This window comes from Xiphophorus hellerii, chromosome 8 (assembly GCF_003331165.1).
Source record: "Xiphophorus hellerii strain 12219 chromosome 8, Xiphophorus_hellerii-4.1, whole genome shotgun sequence".
NCBI lineage: Eukaryota > Metazoa > Chordata > Actinopteri > Cyprinodontiformes > Poeciliidae > Xiphophorus > Xiphophorus hellerii.
In genome coordinates, this window is record NC_045679.1 from 5,612,663 (window position 1) to 5,632,226 (window position 19,564).

General features: G+C 36.6%; 1 protein-coding gene across 1 annotated transcript in view; it reads right to left on the reverse strand.

Moving 5' to 3' along the window:
- LOC116724454 (NACHT, LRR and PYD domains-containing protein 3-like) overlaps window positions 1–19,564 on the reverse strand; it is an 86,659-nt gene that overhangs the window by 13,091 nt on the left and 54,004 nt on the right. The window contains exon 11 of the mRNA XM_032570173.1: window positions 17,811–18,166. Within this exon, the coding sequence (XP_032426064.1) occupies window positions 17,811–18,166 (356 nt within the window). The remainder of the gene's footprint in view (window positions 1–17,810; window positions 18,167–19,564) is intronic.

Below are 19,564 nucleotides of genomic sequence, written 5' to 3' on the forward strand. Positions count from 1 at the left end.
GACAGACTGACAGTCCTCTGGTCTACAAAGTGCAGCATGGAGATGACTGTGAACAGAACGCTTGGAAAAGTTGTTGTTCTTATACAGACCATAAATATGGAGTCCAGCTGTGTTTGATGCTGCTGGGCAGACGGACAACTGGGAACCTCTGAGCTCTGCTGGTCCACTCTGTGGAGGAACCAGGAACAATTAGGAAGTCAGGAAATATTCATCCAGCAGTATTCAGAAATGAAATCACCAAGACTTTTACATTAAATGTACTTGAAGCAGAAAAATAGAGTATCATATGAACAAAATGGAGTGAAGTTAAAAAGAGGAAGATGAACTACAAGGATGAAGAGCAGTAACACCAAAATCACCTAGAAGACATTTTAAAAGGTTGATGCTGAACTTGGACTTCAAACAGTCCAAACTGTCATTAGATCTGATGCTGGTGGAGACAGTTTCCCAGAGCTTGGGGACAGTGGAAGTGAAGGCTCTGTCCACATAGGTCTTCAGGACAGTGTGGGACATCCATCAGGTTCTGATGACTAGATCTGAGGTGATGTGGGTGTGTGTCCATTTGGGGTCCTCTCCTGGATGTTATAGAGAGGATTTTAAAATGGATCCTGTAGATCCATGGAAGCCAGTGAGATCACATTGTATCTGTCCACACAGAGACAATCCGAAGGTAAAGGTCCATGATGTAATATCTGGATGTGAGCAGTGAACCAGGTGATCCAAGTAGTTATAAAAATTTAATGTTCCTGCTGATCCCATTCAGAAGCAGCAGAACCTCTGATGGTCCACATCAGCTCAGTTTGGTTGAGTTCCAGCAGATCTCACCAACCACATCATGAAGCTTTCCTTCCCTGCTGAACTGCTCTCACAATGCACACAGGAACCAAGTCCTGATGGACCAGACTGGCTTTACCAGGTATTTCCCAGTGGAAATGTGTTCCACTGTTAGTCTGACATGGAGCCAGGAAGCAACAGAACATCATCATCAACATCCCAGAGATAAAGATATGAAGGTGTTTTCATGAGAACAGATCAGCTGATTTATGTAGATAATGGATCAAACCTCTTTGTAAATATAACTGGAAACATCTGAGTTCTTACTGGTTCAGTTTCCATAGTTACAGCAATTAGAAACAGCTCACCTCTCTGATGATGGAGGTCCAGGAGATTTAAAGTGAACAAAAGGATGATCCATTGAACCGTCGCTCTTAAACGACACACAGCTGGGTTCTGATTCTTCTTGTGTGAAAATCTGATGGATTCTGGTAAAAAAAGAAACTAATTAAAATCTTTCCTTTGAGTTTTGCTTTGAAGATATTTTAATGTGGTTCATTGTAAAATAAAGAGCTGTGAGACACAACAGAACCAGACAGATCATCGACTTGATGTTCTAGATGATTCCCATCAGAACCGGTCCAATCCTCCAACATGTTCCTGATCATTGATCCTCCTGAATAATGTCCAGCCTTCTTTAAAGAGCAGAAAGATTTGTTTCTGAGACCAACATGTTGGTTTGAAATGACTGAGAGAAGTTTGGTGATCTTAGTGTTGAGCTCTGACATGGAGAAGAACCAGGAATCATTTCCACTCTGACCATCCAAGGAGGATCTGATGGAGCTTCAGTCAGAACTGAATGTTAAGTTAGAGAACATGTCGTTCTGAATGCAATTCACAGGAGACATTATTTAGTTTTACTGTAGAAATGTTTGATAATACACCGTGTTGGATGATGTTTGAATCTCAGAGATGCAACTAGAATCATAAAATTAATTCATAGAAACTTTTTCTTTCAGCATTAATCTGTGTTTAATCAGACTTAGAGACTAATCCAAATATAAACTTAGAAATTAAATTTACTTCTGCCTTTGTGTTTCTGTGTTAATATGAATATTTGATTAAATAAATGAATCTGTTTCATTTGGAAAAATTAAGTTGACGAAAATGCATTTAAATGTTTGTGGGTCAAAGGTCATGTCAACATGATAGTTTCTGTGTCTTGATTGAAAAGTGAGTTCATTATGGGTCATTTTTGTCCCAGTTATTCATCAGCAGTAATTGGGTGATTCTCTGAATTCGGTACATTTTGGCGTCTCAGATTATTTAAAAATATACCACAATAAATTGTGTTTTTGATCACTGCATCTATTGAAGGACTCTTTAAACCTCCAGGAAAATATGTCTCCCCACCTTATTCATGAAATCCCAAACAGTATTAAGAATTTCTTTGTTACTTAGGTTGCTTTAAATTCAACCCCATAAAGGGACAATTTCATTCCTCTATGAGTAAAACTCTAACATAATTAAACTAATTCTTCCAGTTCCTTTTAGATGACCTGTCCCTTGATATTAATGTATATCTTATTTGATTCTGAATCATAATAATTAGACTGATAAGTAGAATATGGCAACTTGATGTAAAAGCTCTTTTCATAAATCATTAAAATATACTTTAAAATAAACATTAAATCAGGCTTTTTTATGTTTCTGAATATTCTTTAAACTTTGCAAACAGTCCAACAAATATTAGTCTAATATTTGCTGTTCTTATTAAAAAAATCATAACAATGTATCAAGTAACGGTTGAACCCATTGTAACAGTTGACCAGACTGTAACGGGGTTGAAGATTTTTACTAAAAGTTGCCATAAGTCCACATTAGCTAGGTTATGGAGCAACATATGATATGATGAAAACAAGAATTAATATGTTTCAAAGACCATTCTTTACTTTTTCCCAAACAACAATAATTATCATCTACATGCCTAAAGGTGTTGAAAGGTTGAGCTTGACAATGACAATGTTTGGATAAAAAATAATCAAATATCAGTACGAAAATATATTAACACTTAAATCTCTTTATAGTGTGAGCGGGAAAAAACTTAAGTGATGTCACTTCCAGGGTGCTGAGGAAATTGGACTGAACCATTATTTATAAAAAGGAGGGATTGGTCTGCTGTTACAGGGTTAAACAAAACTGGAGGGACATGATTAAAAAGTGATATTTTATAAATAATTCATATATTTTTCTCATATTTCTTTTATTTAGATTAAAGTATACCTAAAATGTTTAAAATGGTACAAATAAGTTGCAGTTACTGGTTAGTTTCATTTGTTTTATATTCAGTGAATAATTAACATTGGTCAGAGGGGACATGCTCATCTGGCTGATCTCTACGCTTCAACAACCCATCAAATCTTTCAATACGTGATTTTTAAAATATATTTGTATGTTATATTACCAAGACACATGGATATTTCCAATACTTGATTTTTCTTTAAAAATGTTGGTTGCATTATATGAAAAATATTTGAGATAAATCTGAGACACAAAATGCACCAAATTCAGAGAATGACCCAGTTGCTTATTTATGGTGTCAGTTAGAGACCATCTGGTTCTGAAAGATATCCACATGAGATATTTTTTATCTTAACTGTGGAAATGGTTAATAATCCACTAAGTTGGATGATGTTTGAACCACAGAGATGAAACTGGGATCATAAAATTAATTCATTAAAGCCTTTTTCTTTCAGCATTACTCTGTCTGGAAAATAAATTACATTTATATTTAGAGAACAATCCAAATATCAATCTAGAAATTAAATTCACTTCTGCCTTTTGTGTTTGTGTGTTAAATTAATATTGGATGGTCATAATAACAGATATAAACTGAACAGTTACAGCAGTTAGAAACAGCTCACCTCTCTGATGGTGGAGATCCAGGAGATTTAAAATTAAAGGGAAGACCCTTTGACCTGTCACTCTTCATGGACACACAGCTGGGTTCTGGTTCTGGTTTTGGTTTGAGTCTCTGATGGATCCTGACAGAAACATGATGATTAAAACTCAATCAGCAAAGAGGAGCAGCAGCAGCTTCATCACCACGTCTGTTCTGGCCTGATATAGTGAACGCTGTGTGAAAAGGGCTGTGGACAGTTAGAGATGGTGACCTCACCTCTGACCTTTGCTCTGGCTCTCATCTTCCCCACACAGAGTGGTTTTAGAGGGAGGGACTCCCTCCTCTCTGTCCTCACACTGATCCATGCTGCTGAATTCACATCAGCTCACACACACTTTCTACCTTCACCTGCAGAGGAAACACACATCATTCATCTGCACATCAACTCTGATCATCCTTTACATCATTAGAGCTGGAAAAAGATCAGCTGCTCCTCCTCTGATTGGCTCTTCTTCTCTGCTTCATATCAGTGTCAGGTGAATGCAGTCAGACAGCAGAGAGGCAGAGGAAGCTGCCATCAGCTGCTGCACTTCTACTATCAGTCCACTAGATGGAGACATGGAGCAACATTTACATTCACTGATTCAACCTGAACAGGAAGTATTTTAGTTAATTATTAAACTCTACAAGTGGATTATCTGCTCTATCAAACATTAACTATTTAATAATCCGACTGAATTAAACATATTTTAAAAATAACATTATTTTATTTTGAAAGGAAGCAGCAGGACTTTCTGACTTTAATGGTGGAGACCAGAGTTTGATTCCAGGAAATAAAACAAAGAATCAGTTTGTTCAGAGAAGAAAATAAATAAAACCAGCTGTTCAGCAGAGAACTTCAAACAGCAGATTTTAGTTTTTTAGCTGAAATCAGAAGTGAACATTTTCTCCAAACATCAGAGAGCAGAAACAAGCAGGAATATCCTGATGACAAAGTTCAAGTAGGAAACAAAGCAAACTTACAGTTTGTTCAAATTATCCAAAGAGTTGATGAAGAATATCTGAACAACAAGCTGAGACCCAACAGAACCACGGTAGATCCAGAGTGGTGCCACAAATAAACAGGTTAGTTTAAACTGAAAGTGTTATGAGGAGAAATGAGCCCAGACTGGTCTGACTGGTCAGACTGACTGGGAGTCAGAGGAAAGTTATTCTGTTGACGTCTGAAGACAGGATCACTTCTCATAAATCTGGATCCGCTGTTATTCTGCTGATACAGGTTCTGTTCAACTCCAACAGAACCAGAACCTTTTTTAACTTGGAACCAACTGAACTCTTCATTAGTGGGGGTTTGTCTCCCTCTGCTGGTGAAACTCTTACCTGCATATTGTCTGGTTATTAATAACAGATTAAGTGATTTTTAAATTATCCAAATACAGCTCTTGAAAAAATTAAGAAACCTCTTAAAATGACCAGTTTCTCTGATTTTACTTTTTTATACATACATGTTTGAGTAAAATGAACATTGTTTTTTTTCTATGTGTAGGAGTTATTTATCTATTTTCAGTTAAAATTTAGATTATTTAGTTCATTTTTATTTGTTTATTTTCTAGTTGATTTATAGTTAGAATTTTTGTTTAATTTGTTATTTTAAATATGTTCTTTGGTTAGTAATTCACTTAATTAGTTAATTAATTTTAGTTTGGGAAGTGGGTGTTTCACCGTATAAATAGGTCTTAGGCAGGCATGTACAGGGGGGGGGTAGAAGGCGGCTTGAGCCCCTGCAATTTTTATCCTTTTTTTTAAATTATTTTATTTTTATTCTGTATGTCAGAAGGCCTGTTTGTGCCCCTCAGCCATAATATTTAGCTAAATGTAATAATTTAGTAAAAATAAACTATTCTGGCTGCCCTCAGTCTAATAATGACTCTCAGAGCCTCCATGTTGTTCAGACTCCGGGTCCATGGTGAGGAGGAGGAGGATCTGTGTCCTCTAACTATCAAGTTATGGGCAAGAATATTTCTTCATGCACTGGTTTGTGAATAAAAACGTAGGTCTGATGTTGACGTTAGAAAAACTGTTTCTATTTATAGTTTCATAATCGTCCTTGCAAAAGCGGGACAAAACCCGCCTCGCCACTAAACTCAGAAATGCTGCAGAGAAACTTCTGACTTTAACTTCATCATTCTGCTAAAGGCCCGGTTCGCTACAGGCAGCTTGAGTCGGTCCACCGACAGATAGAAAGAATATCTGTCTTTATATCAGACATCCTGATATAAGACACGGTACCGACTGTCACCGCGAGTTGCAACGCAGATCAAAGCCCCGGTACCACCTGGTACCACCCGGTACCACCTGATACCACCTGATACCACCCAGTACCACCTGGTACCACCTGGTACCACCTGGTTCCACCTGCTCTCTGATTGCTCTGCTTCTCCTTAACGTTTCTGCCAGGCGGGTTAAAGCCGCTGTTGACAGAATCTGGGCTGGAGGTTCTGGGCTGTAAATAGAAGTTACTGCAGAACCTCAAGTGTTAAAGGAAGATTCGGCCCATTTAGAGTCACAAAATAAACATCAGAGAAAATATTGTAGCAATAATTAGAACCGCAGCAAAAAGCCAAACATGCCACAATGAAATGAATCAAAATGTCCCCAAAGCATCAGGGGACTGACAGGGGCCACCGGGGGATTCCAGGTAGATTCCAGGTAGATTCCAGGTGGATTCCAGGTAGATTCCAGGTGGATCAGTCTGCAGCCAGGTTGTTCTAGAGGTTAAATAGATATTATTAGAGCTTAATTAGTAAAATGGCAGCAATTTTGCTTATTTCATAACTTCATAACCTTTGACCTTCTCTCCTCTGGTCTGTTTAACAGCTACAGTCTCAGATCAGCTCAGCCCTCCAGGACTGTCAGCAGCAGAAACAGAAACTTTATACCTGTTGGGGAAAATATAGATTATATTTGCTTTGCATTTCCCCACATGATGGCAATGATACAGTAGGATCCAATTAGATTCTTGATTAATATGGGTTGTTGCTATGTTGTTGTACGGAGTTTTTGTTCAATGTGTCATTTTTTAAATTTGAGCCCCTGCCCCTCCATAGGTCTCTGCACGGCCCTGCTCATCGGCAACAAGCACCAAACTGTCATGTCTCTCATGAATAACCGAGAGTTTTTTTGTTTTTCTGCCAGGTAGAGAGAAATATGGGAATGTGAGATGAGAAAACGTTAGACCAACTGCCAATGATTTAACAGGAACTAAAAGGAAATCTTAAATATGAGATCAAAAAATGGACAAATGGGTAAATGTTCTTCCTGCACCTGGATTGTCTCCGTTTGTGATATTTATCACAACATTCTTGCAGTAAAACATTTGTCCACCTCAACTCTGACCTGCCTTTCAGAACCCAAACTCAGTGCTACAGTACTCCGTTTTCTCAAAGTTACCCTGACATCCTAGTTCATTTCTTCAAGTCTCCCTTTATGCTCAGTCCTGTAAATAAGACAATAAAAGCAACAGCTTACTATCTGCAACATATAAAAAGTTATAAAGCAATACAGAAGATGTGTATTTTCTGAAATGTAGCAGAGAAGTTTTACAGATTCCTTCCATATACATGATGTTTATTGCTATATAAATACAAACAAAGCATATTTGAGTGAGTTCTGGTAAAATTGTACTGTACAGAGTAAGTGCCACATTCAATGCTCAGATTTATCTGGATTTCTTTGTTACTTTGGAACCAAGTATGAGTTTGTGTTACTTGTTTGCATTAGCAGCTTGGTGTTGGAGTTCGTTATCGTTGGCCAATGGGTTATGTTTTTACCAGTGGAGTGATTGTACATAGTTTTGCTCTTTTTTTTCTGAACACTTAAAATGCAAACTTCTGTGTGTTTTTCTGCACTTGTTAAATTTGTTTGTTTGAACAAGTTGAGGAAAAAGGTGCTGAACTTGCAGGAGATTTTGATGTGGAAACATTTCCAGCAGACCTTAAAATGCACAAGGAAGAGCAGTTTACAGGAACATGTGGGAAACTGATTTTCTCTGTTACCGTAATTATTATAATAAAACTTGAATTGTTGAATATATGAAACCAAGTGAAACAATTAATTTAAAGTATTGCAAAAAAATAAAATGTAAGGTTTATTCTTTATGTTTAAATGAAACAAAAAACAGTGACTAAGATGATATTTGGAGGAGCTAAGATAAGATGTTAAATCTACAAACACTGTACCAAATATCAAACATGGCAGTGGCAGCATCATTCTGTGGGTCTGTTTTTCCTGCCACTTTCATCCAGTTTTATAAAGTGGATGAAATAATAAAGGATGATGCTTTTATATTCTTTAATATTACTTCAGCGAAGTTCCCAAATTGTGATTTAAAACACTCATAACCTTTGCATAAAGCTTCCTGATGTCAAGCTTGAAGAAGCATCCTTACCTGAAACCTGATAGAAATATGTGCACAATGTTTCAAAAGCAGTTCTGTTTAAATAAATAAATAAAGGTCCGGGTTTACCTCCAATGTATTTTTCCTTGCACATTTCATTTTGTTTCTCTGTATGTTCACTTAATCTTAATGTTTTTTATTTGTTTATATCACAGTTTCAAAGGTTTACTGTACCTGGAATCAGCATGTTTTAAAACATGTATTGGTGCTTTAAGAGGACAATGATCTCACACACACTTCTAAAGTGGTTTTGATATTAATACTTTACATAAGCAATAAGCTCTTGGAGAGCCATGAACTCTGATACTGAAAATATGCCGTTGTTTAATATGCCAGTGACGTTTACATTGGAATAAACCTATGTTGTCATCTGTACACGTTACCAGGCAACACCAGTTACCTTCAGGTGTCGTATGTTTCGTACAGCTGACAGTGTTGGACTGACCTGTTCCTGTTATTTTTACTAAATGACTAAAATGTCTGAAATATAGTCAAGTGTTTTTTATTTCACATTTTGTTACAATAAAACCACAAACTTCATAGCATTTTAATTGGAAATTTATATAATAGACCAACTAAAGTTGGTGATTTTATACTTTTTTTACTAGGAAACATAAAAAAATGTGTTATGCATTTTTGTATTCAGGCTCTTTAATACGTATATGATCCATGCATCTTAACTGTGAATAATAAATGTTAATCACTTATTTCTTTATTTTGGGAACTTGGTGTCAAAGCAATTTTCTGACTTTTCTTGCATGTCATTAAAAGTATTTGATTGGAAATGGTTTTAAATTTTTCATACAGGCATAAATAAGTAAATGTTTCATGTTTTATCTCTAAACTTTACCTTCAGTATAAATTATGTTTCGCCTTTAATTTCCACTTCTGCCTTAATGTTAAAGAGAGTTGCTGGTGTTACAGGAGCATGTTTTCTATAAGTTTATTCTGCCTCTTCAGCTCCACCAGCACGCATGAAACTTTTGGTGCAATTTGACGCGCATTAAAAATAAATGGTATGGTGAAGTTTTAATGATTTAAAAACATTTAAAATTGCATCCAGCCAGAGCCAGGGAGACGATCTGTACTTGGAAAGCTTTTGTTCATTTGAGCTTGGATCAAAGGTAAATGTTTCATACAGGGGAAAAAAACGTGATTTATAATTTATAAGGAAGTTGTGATTCATGCTGTGCTTTTATAATGTTTTCTACCACTTTGTCAGCTCTGAATCTCATGTTTTATGTCTATGTTTAACCTTTTTCTTATTCAGAGCACTTTGAAATGAAAGTTACAATCTTTCTGTAACTTTTACACCGTTAAACTTGCTATAGTAACTGTTTATTCTTGCAAGGAGTCTGTTTTTAAGCTACATTTGAGATGTACAAAATTAATAAGTAATAATTAGGTGCATTTTAAAATTGGTGTCTGAATTTTCTGGTTAGTTTTCTTAGTATGTATCATATTTCTATAAATCTTTATCCTGATATATATTGATACTGTTTACTGGTGGTTATATGAGTGTAATTTATTCAGGATTAAACTATATTAGTTGTTCTACCTTGTGCTTGTCTTTATTGATCTGTATTGTTCCTATAGTCATAATCCTGCTCTAGGAAGATGTTAAGATGTTCTGGTAAAGTTGTTTCATTCCCCAAATGACATATTTATGTTGCATTTAGCAAACAGAAATTGTTTTGGTTATCCTAACTTAATGACTTAATGTTTGAAAATGGCAACAACTTTTTATACAGTTTGTAAATATCTGGTTTCTACTGTACACTATCTATGGGTGAGTAAAAACCCAAATAACTCAAGATGTGGATCAGAAAAATCTGCCATGAATAGATCAAATTTGGTCTCAATGAATGTCAAAAAACCAAAAAACATTTATTTAGACCAGAATGAATCACTTTATTTTGTACATTTAACATGATGCTACCATTATAAAGAATATTCCTTCAGAGTTAAAGAATTTCTGCTATTTTTTCTTTCAGTAAGTCTCTCCATGAGGATTAAAATATTGCATCAGAGTTTCTGACAGGAGTTAGAAAGACGTCAGTACGCGCAGTCCCAAAGATCTTATACAATCTTATTTCAGCACTGCACATTGAATTTAATCCCCAAAAGCAGGACTGGAACCAGAACCCTCAAGTTTTTGCCTCTTATAGAACCAGCTTCAAGTTTAGATGGGAAGATATGAGCTTTGCTTCTAATTTTGCTCTAAAATTGTTCCCCAAAGCTGCTCTGTGTTCTCTCAGTGTGCCTTACTGCAGCCATTTCTGTGTTTATACTCACCCTCATACTGTTGGCTCTGTTTTTCTCTTCTTTCTTCCTGTGCCCTCTCTGCAACTGGTCCAAACAGACGGCGGCATCTTGTTTTTTTGGCTCACTTTCTGTGAGAAGTTTTAACTTTAGGGAAGAAGTGAGAGCTAAACCAGGAATAGATCATTACAAGGTAAAAGACATAATCTATACCCAAGTTTTTAAGCACAGGCTTTATGCATGAGGCCCCTGAGCTCCATGTTGGCTAATGATGGCTAACTGTTTTCCTTACAGTACGACGGTTTCCGTGTAGCAAATGAAAACATACATTGAGGTAAGACAGCTTGGTTTGTTGTACTGCACTGAAATGTTTAATTTGTACATTTTACTTGTGGTTTTGGGTCGGCTGTAGTTTTTGGTCTTTGCTGTTGTTGACGTGTGATGCTAACTGAGCAAGTATTTGCTGATTTTAGGGGATTAAAATGGCTGAAAGCAGATTTTTAACGCAGTACTTTGATTTTATAATACAGGCATGTAAATAACGAATGCTTTGAAACATTTTCACGTTATGTTTTAACCTCAAACTGAAATGTTTTTCTTGGGATTTTATGTGATAGAGAAACAATGTAACACATAATTGTTGTGAGGTGGAAGAAAAGTAAAATAATGCTGTTGTTTTTTAATTGTTATGTTTTTGTTATGTATAAATAATCTGAAAAGTGTGTTGTGCATTTAGTTCAAATGGTTTCCAGGCATGCATAAATATGGAAAAACAAAGCAAAAATACAAAAATATTTTTTTCTTTATTTCTGTCCATCCTTTCATTCTAGTGTCTGCCCTTCTTTCTCGTTTGTATTTTAACTTTTCTTCCTCTCTTCTTCCCTATGTGCCTTCACTGATTTTCTTTCATGTTGTTTTGTTAGAAAAATGTGCAGCAACCTTGTTGACAGTTTAAAGTTTTTAGCTGCCTCTTTTCTTAGTCTTGCAAAGCTCTGTCCAATATTTCAATAAAATATTTTTCAGTTTGTGGCCTTAAAATACAGATTTGAATCTAAGATACTGGATTGTTAATTTTCTCTGGGCCGTATTTTGAATTGTAACGGTTGAATGTTTTCCAGTTGACTTTAGGTGAACATTTGACAAAAATGTAGTTTCTTTTTATCTTTTTGCTGTGATTATTGAAGCTATGATTTTAGTCATTAATGTTTGAATAATTAGAGTGAATTCAAGTAAAACATAATGACTATAATGAATCTTAACCTTCTGAATGGTTTGCTATAAAATATTTTCTTCTAAATGTGCAGGAAGCACATTATATATGATTTGCTGGGTTTCCTATAAACTAATGTTAATTAAATCAACTCCTATTAACTGCATGTAAAAGATGGGAATCAATGACAAACTACTAAGTTGGAGCTTAAAATGTTGTTGTACATTTTTGTTTTTAAAAAATCAGTCGTAGGAAAATGAATCCGGACTTTTTCTGTAGCGTTGTTCCAGGGTAAAACATGGCTGCCATGACCTTGCCTCCTGTTTTCTACCATGAGAACCAGCTAAATAAATCTGTCCTGCATAAATTTAGAAAGTTGATGAGCTGACACACACACACACACACAGCAGCAGTGTGTGTTATCTGGTCAAAACAGGACCACATTAGTTGCCTACTCCCTGACACTGAACTCGGAGCCATTTATCTTATGGGGTCTCTGGTTACTGTTGCTGCACTTAGAGCATTGCGACTGTCAGGTTTGGGAAACTATCAGCCACGGTGCAGCACTCTGAGCAGATATATGATGGGGGAATGAAAAGTTGATGTGTGTGTCGCTTTATTTACTGTTTGTGGAGTGATACATAGTCATGAGTGTTATGCTGCATTGTAGATTCGGTGCGATACACTATAGGATTAAGCTTGAATGATTCAGAGTGCTGTGATACTCAGACTGATACTATGCACTTGTTTTTTTTCAGAGGATTTTCTTTTCTAAGTCCATTCACAAGGCAACAGGAGAAATAAGTGAGAATGTTTACTTGGTTCTGATTAGATCTTGTTTGCTGTTCACATCTTTTGTGTGATTCTAGTTTTTTCTTTCTATAAAGTTGGAGGAATACTGATTTCTGCAACTTTTTCCCCACTACTTCTTTTGTCAGTTTGCCTCAATCATTCAGTCATTCACACACTTTGAAACCTCAACAGAAGTGGTTTTCAGTTTCTAAGGCCTGGCTGAGGTGTCTGTGCTAACCTCATTAATTCAGCTTATTCTGGCCTAATTAATCTTTGTCAAAGTAATTACAGCTATCTGGAGTTACCGACATAGATGCAGCAATCTCAGATGTTTGTTGTGGTGTAAAAAGCTGATCCAATGCGAATTCAGTTTGCATTTACTTGTGGTGCAGAGGAGATTAATATCTTGAAGTTACAATTTGGTACTTTTAAATATTGATGCACCAGATTATCGGCATTGTATCGGTATCTGCTGACATTAGCTGTAAAATTTAATATAACTCACAGATATAAAAGCCATTGTTTTGATGAACCAGTGACAATGAGTGTTTGAGTGTTGTCATCGTCTTAGAGAGAGCAAATGTCAAATAAAGGTGACATTAAACACAATGCAAGTTGAAAGTGTATCATTTTAGCATTTGCATTTGGTAGCTTGCTAAATTGATCAAATTAATGCAGTATTTTATTTCCACAGCAGAGAAAACCATATAGTTTCAGAAAGTAGGTATAGGACCAAAATATCGGCATTGGTATCGGTTATTGGTTATTGGTTATCTGCCAAACGAGTTTTAGTAAATCAACATTTAGGCCAAATATCCAATATTGTGCATCTCTAGTTTTAAATTTGACTTTGAGATTTATTTTAAATTCAGATTATAATCTCCACCTGGAAAACATGTCTATTTAAAAAATGCTTCAGCAAAGTTAATTAGTCACTGGAGCAGCAGTGAGTTTTCAGAGATGCAGAATAATGGAAATATGAATCTGTAGTCACATTGGGACTAAAGAGGATTTAAAAAGGTTTTGTTTCCAGCTTCCTGTCTGCTGTCTAACACCTATTCTGCTCTCTTTTTGTTCCGCTCACTCACACATTCTCATTCATTTTTCACTGTTTGCTATCTCTCAAGCTGGTGGCTGTACAAACTACTATGACCCAACTAACGGTCTGAAGCCACACCTGAACAGGTAAATTCAAACCGAAAGTAAATGTGACGGATGTTGCATAACTGATGACATCACAGCTCATCTGGTTTGTAGTTTTTTCCTTCAGAGCAACAGAACCAGGAAGTAGAAGCTCTGAGGTCAAATCAGAGGCAGGTTGATAAAATCTTCATGAGGAAGGAGAGAAGTTCTGATAAAAATTTGGAAATAAAACTTTAACTAAATATTTACCTTAAAAATAAAAATGTATTTTCCAAACTAAACATTTAATTTTCAAATCCAATATTTATTTTCTAAACTTCATATTTAATGATCTATTTTCATGTCTAGTTGTTCAGTCAGACGCTCCATCATGTTGTCATGTTCCAGTTTTTCTCCACTCAGCAACAGTTGGTGAACAGGATTTAATCCAGTTTAGTGTAATTGTCTTTCTTGCTACTAGTAGCAGAAGGTGCAACAATATGTAACATTGATCTTTAGTGAGTAAATCCTTGGTGTTTATGTCCAGCAGAAATAGAAGAGGCTCCATGGGGAGATCTGTCCTTAGAATGTCCTCAATCTCCTGTTTCATTTCCTCCCAGAAGGTCTTTATTTGTGGTCAGTCCCAGAAGACGTGTGTGATGACCGACCATTCCACAAATTCCTCCAACATCTATCTGTGGTTGGAATCCTGGAAATGAAACTTTTTATTGGAGTTCTATTAAATCTGGTTTTTACTTTCCAGTCAAACTCTTTCCAGATTTGGTTTCCAATCCATTTATGGCACAAAAATGCACAGAAGAAAACTCCACTCCGTGTTTTATCAATCTCCAGTTCAGTCCAGTAAATTGATGCTCTCAGTTTTCCCATCAATCCACCAATGGAGACACCAAACTGTGCAGTAAGAGACTGGTGTATTCAGTGTTTCTGTGCTTTGAACCCTCATCCATTTTACTTCTATGTCAACGGTGGAGCAGGAAGTGGAAAATCCCACCTGATTAAATGTATTGACTCTGAAGCAAGCACTGCTCTGGATCATCAGATCCATCAGTAGCCTCTTCTACTGATGGAGAGGAGGCTGACATATCAAATCAAACTGTCATGTTGACTTCATTTACAGGAACAGCAGCTTTTTCTATCAATGGCTGTTTGTTACATTCACTGCTCAAACTACCCAGGAGTCTAAAACCTCCCATTCAAGGACTTGATACTCAACTAGATGAAGTCAGATTTGAGCTTTTAAATGCTGAAATTATTGCTACTGATGATATTTCAGTGCTTTCAAAACCTCTTTCTGCTGATGTGGATGCAAGACTGAAAGAAAAGGAAATCACTGAGATTTTGGAGGAACGTCTGTTTCAGGGTCGTTGACGTATCAGGATTTCCATCAGGGGAAATTAAACATTTAAAAATATGTTTATCCATTGCAATTATTAGAACATTTGAAATGTTGTGCACACAGAAATTATAATTAAAAATTAAAATGAGACGTTTTCAGAGGTTTTTTATCAATATGATTCGGCTGTGGTCTTAAAAAATGTCATGTGGTGCGACCGTGATTTATCTTAAAATAAAGTATGTTCCATGATTTATTAAACATTTTTTATAAGTTAAATTTTACTGAAGGTGTTTAATAACAAAGTTTTTAATTTTCTTTGTATTTTTCTGACAATTATGACAGTTTTTCCCCAAAAATGAACCAGTTCCATTTGTAATTGTCTTATATTTTTCTTCACCATTTCATCAAACTGTGTTAAAAATAAATAAACTCCAGTCACTTGAGGAAACTGTATTAGTGATTAATATTTCTGCTCCAGAAATTAGATATTCCATTTTTAGTTCAATACATTTACTTTTTAATTGGTCACCAAATGATTTATAGAATAAATGTCGGCCAATAAACGGGTCAAAATCCTTTAAAAAATAAAAATAGTATTACATCCAGTAACAGTACATTACAAAAAACACAAATTAAACACACCAATTTAATTCACATCAAAATTAATGCAGTAATCAACTTTGTAACAAACATTTCAAACAGATCCTCATAAAATCAGAATGTTCAGTAGATTGATTTTATTTTCTGAACTTTTTAAAGTTTTATTTTAAAAACTTAATAAAAACAGAAATGTTCAATCTCCCAAATGTAAGAACAATAATGACAATAGAATAATTCAGTTGAATTGAATTATTTTAAGCAGAACCAAGTATGATAAATAATGTAATCATTCACAAGTTCCCCAAATGTGAGCTTCTTTCAAAAAGGAAAAGATTTCAATGAACTTCTAAACCATCATATTACTCCTGGGTAGAGACGCTCCCATCAGGGTTTTTCCTGCCGGTTCTGATCACCATGAGGTCCGATCACTGCCGATCACAGATACCGATCACATGGATTGGCTGTTAATGTTTGGCTTTAGGTAGAAATGCTACTATGTGATCTGGCAAAATGGAGCCATAAAATCACCTCATTTAGACAAAAACATGTCCAATACTTGCAGGCTCATGGCTAATTGTTCTGGTTCTGATGGCTTGTTTCTGACCCAGTAGAGTAATTCAGCAGAACACAGGGAGGAGGCAGAGGAACTCCATTTGTTCTCTCAGATTATCTCATGTTAGGACATAGAGAAAGTTACATTAAAACTTTTTTAAAGTTTCCTCCTCAGTACCGCGTAGCGATGGTCCAACAAAGAATTATTGTGATGATTGATCAGGTTAAAAATTGGCTCATTCTGAAGATTTTTAACCATTTACACCTTTTTTATACAGTTTTATACATTAAAAGATACAAAAAACAGATAATTAAATCACTTGTTAGAATATATTTACAAAGTTTTTTCCATCTATTTTTAAACTTTCTAACTTCTTTCCTGCAGTTCCAGGGTGAGTCTTTCTTCATGACTCTTTAAGGAATGAGAAGCTCAGCTCAATGTTTTTATCCAACCTTGTTATTAATCAGTGAAATAAGTTGGAGGAGAGACGTTTGGTTCCTGTTGCAGCTCAGTGTTAATCTGGTTAATCTGAGAGATGAGCTCCAGTCTAACACTGCAGTGAGGATTAAAACCGGCCAGACAAGGTGAGGGACGGAGGAGAGGTCACCATCAGGAAGTTTGAACCTCTGCAACAAACTGCATTTTAATCACAACCAGCTGCTGATTTTACTGGGTTTTGCTTTTTCCAGTTAAATCCTTTAATTTCCAGTTTGGGTTGAATCAGGTGTGGCCCACGTTGGCGCTGTGGCGGGTCATATCCATGTTGGTTTATTCACTAAAAACAGGTTTACTTTTTGTTATCAGATTTAAATGTAAAATATAGCAGAGATGCAGCGATCAGACCTTTTCTGTCCAACACTGATCTCCAGTTTTCATTCTGCTCTGATCTTCCAGTTCCTGGGATTTTTCCTCCAAAGAGAAAAATGTTCTGCAGGTTCTGAGTTTCAGGTAGAAGTTCTGAATGAAACAGAAAATATGAAGATTTTCCCACTTTAGGATTCAAAGCATTGACCTCTGACCTTCATGGGATGGGAATGTTTTACTTTAAATCAGGACTTTCTGAAAGGCAGAGTTGATGAAAAAATCTTTTTAATGCAAATATTTAAATTTGAACAGGAAAAGAACAGAATGAGCAGCAAATGAACCAAATGCAGAAGAAAAATGTTTTCATTTAAAACATATGAAGAAAAACTGCAGCAAATTTAAAAAAGGAAGATTTAATATTCAAATCTGACATGTTGAGAAAAATAGGAGCCGATAGAAACAGAAAATGATCAGTGATTGAGAAAAACTGATCAACATTTCAATGAAATCTGATGAATGAAAGGAAAAAACAAGAGAAACAACATCTTGATATTCAGTGTGAAGCTTTGACTGGAAACAGACAGGAAAACATGAGGATCCTGGAATAATCCTGGAATAATCCTGAAATAATCCTGGAATAATCCCAGCTTCCATATTTAAAGGACTGGAAGAAGAAAAAGTTTCCAAGGACTCAATCAGAATTGTTTCACCAAGAAATAGATTGTAGAGACTGAACTATCTGTTCAACAGTGAGAGAGTTTCTCTGACAGGAGGAAAATCTTTAGACTCTTTAGACTCAACTCAGCACAGAAACACTGAAGAACCAGAAATGGACCACAAGACCCTAAATCCAGGAATCAGAGGTTCAGTGAATGTGGTGTTGAAGGTGTGGAGGAGGATCAGTGAGTCAGAGGAAACTCTGTAGAAGGACAGAATGCCAGCAGGACAGTCCACATACACTGCTACTCTGTTAGAGACAGAGGAGGAGGAGAGACCAGTTTTTATCTTATTGTGCCAGACAGAGTAACCATCATCATCAGAGCATCTCAGCCTCCAGGAATGATCATTATATCCAAACAAACAGTCTCCACTGTTTCCTTTCCTCCTGATTCTTCTGTAACTCACTGATATATAAACTATTCCTCTCCACTCGACCTCCCAGTAACAGCGACCAGTCAGACCAGTTCTACACAGCAGCTGATTCCAGTTATCAAATCTTTCTGGATGATCAGGATATGACTGAAGCTCCTTCACACGTGTCACCTTCCTGTTATCTTCAGACAGTTTGAGTTTTCTGTTCACTGTGTTTGTGTCGATGGTGAGTTGACAGGAATCTGATGGAGAGAACAAACACAATCCAGCTGCAGTTATTGATCATTTATTGACACTTTGATGATGACTCCTGAATGAGTGATGTGACAGTTTGAAGATGGTTGAATGTGAGCTGCTTTGTTGTCATGAATCAGATGAAAAACACACTTACACTTCCTCAGACCTGGTGTCAAGAATAGGACTCCAGCAGGCTCCACCCTGAAAGGAGGAGGGGGGTCAGACCATCAGTCTCTTTCAGCAGCAAACATGGACATTACATGTCTCTCAGACACACATTGTCCTCCACTGAGACAGGAACAGTCCAACATTTGGATTGCAAACTGCAGTGGATGTAGGAAGGACAGTTGGTGCTGCTGCAGCACAACTCATTTCTCCAAACACAGGAAAAGCTCCAACAGAGAGGAGAAAGGAAATCCCTCAGTAACAACCTGAAGAAACTCACTGAAGCCTAAAAGGACATCAGGAAACTAAGGAAACATTTCTGGAAGCTCAACCTGATTTAATAATCAGCATTAAAATACAATCAATCTAAACTCTGACACAACACCTGGATACCTGTTCCATCCACACTCCCACACACAGATGAAGGAATGAAACACTAAACAGCCCTGCTGCTGAAAACCTGCTGTGGCCTCACTGTAATATCCAGAAATACAAACATTAAAAAGGAGAAGCTGCATCACATTCAACAAAGAGTTCAACAAGAATCAAAGATTTGATCTCTGAGCTCAGACTCACAAACCAGGGAGAGGCTTCCATCATCACACACCTCTGACAAACACCTCCAACCTTTCAGCACTTCCTCTACCAACCAACACCACCAGGTGGCGCTGCTGCACACATTTACAATGAGACCAAGAAGAAGAAGCAGCATCCTGAATCCAGCAGCTGCAGTAATGGCTTGTGAAAGTGTCCAAGGAGCATCTGGAACCAGAACCAGCAGATCCAACAGTCCAGAGAGTCTTTGTTTGCATCTTTCCTCTCAGATTTCCAAGCTGCTCTGAGAGGGAAATGACATCATCATTCTACTGATGATGTCACGCTCTGATGTCACTGATCAGGAGCTGCTGGACTTGTACATTTCCAGCATGGAGGACAGAGAAGATCTCAGCTCTGATGAGGAGCTGGCCTGCCTTCAAACTGATTCAGGGTCAAAGAAATATTTCCAGATGAAGTCAGACTAAAATGTTGGATTGTCCTGCTGTTGCAATCAGAGGCCAAGAAGAAGCTTCAAGTTCTTCTCCTGTTCAGCTCTACGTTCCTGTCAGAGACTTCAGCTCCTCATGAGGAGAACAACTAAAGCCTGGAACAGACTGACACTAACATCCTGACATCTCATCCCTGAACAAAGCTTTGCAGCATCAAGGTGACTCTTAGCGCCATATATGGACAGATTTCCT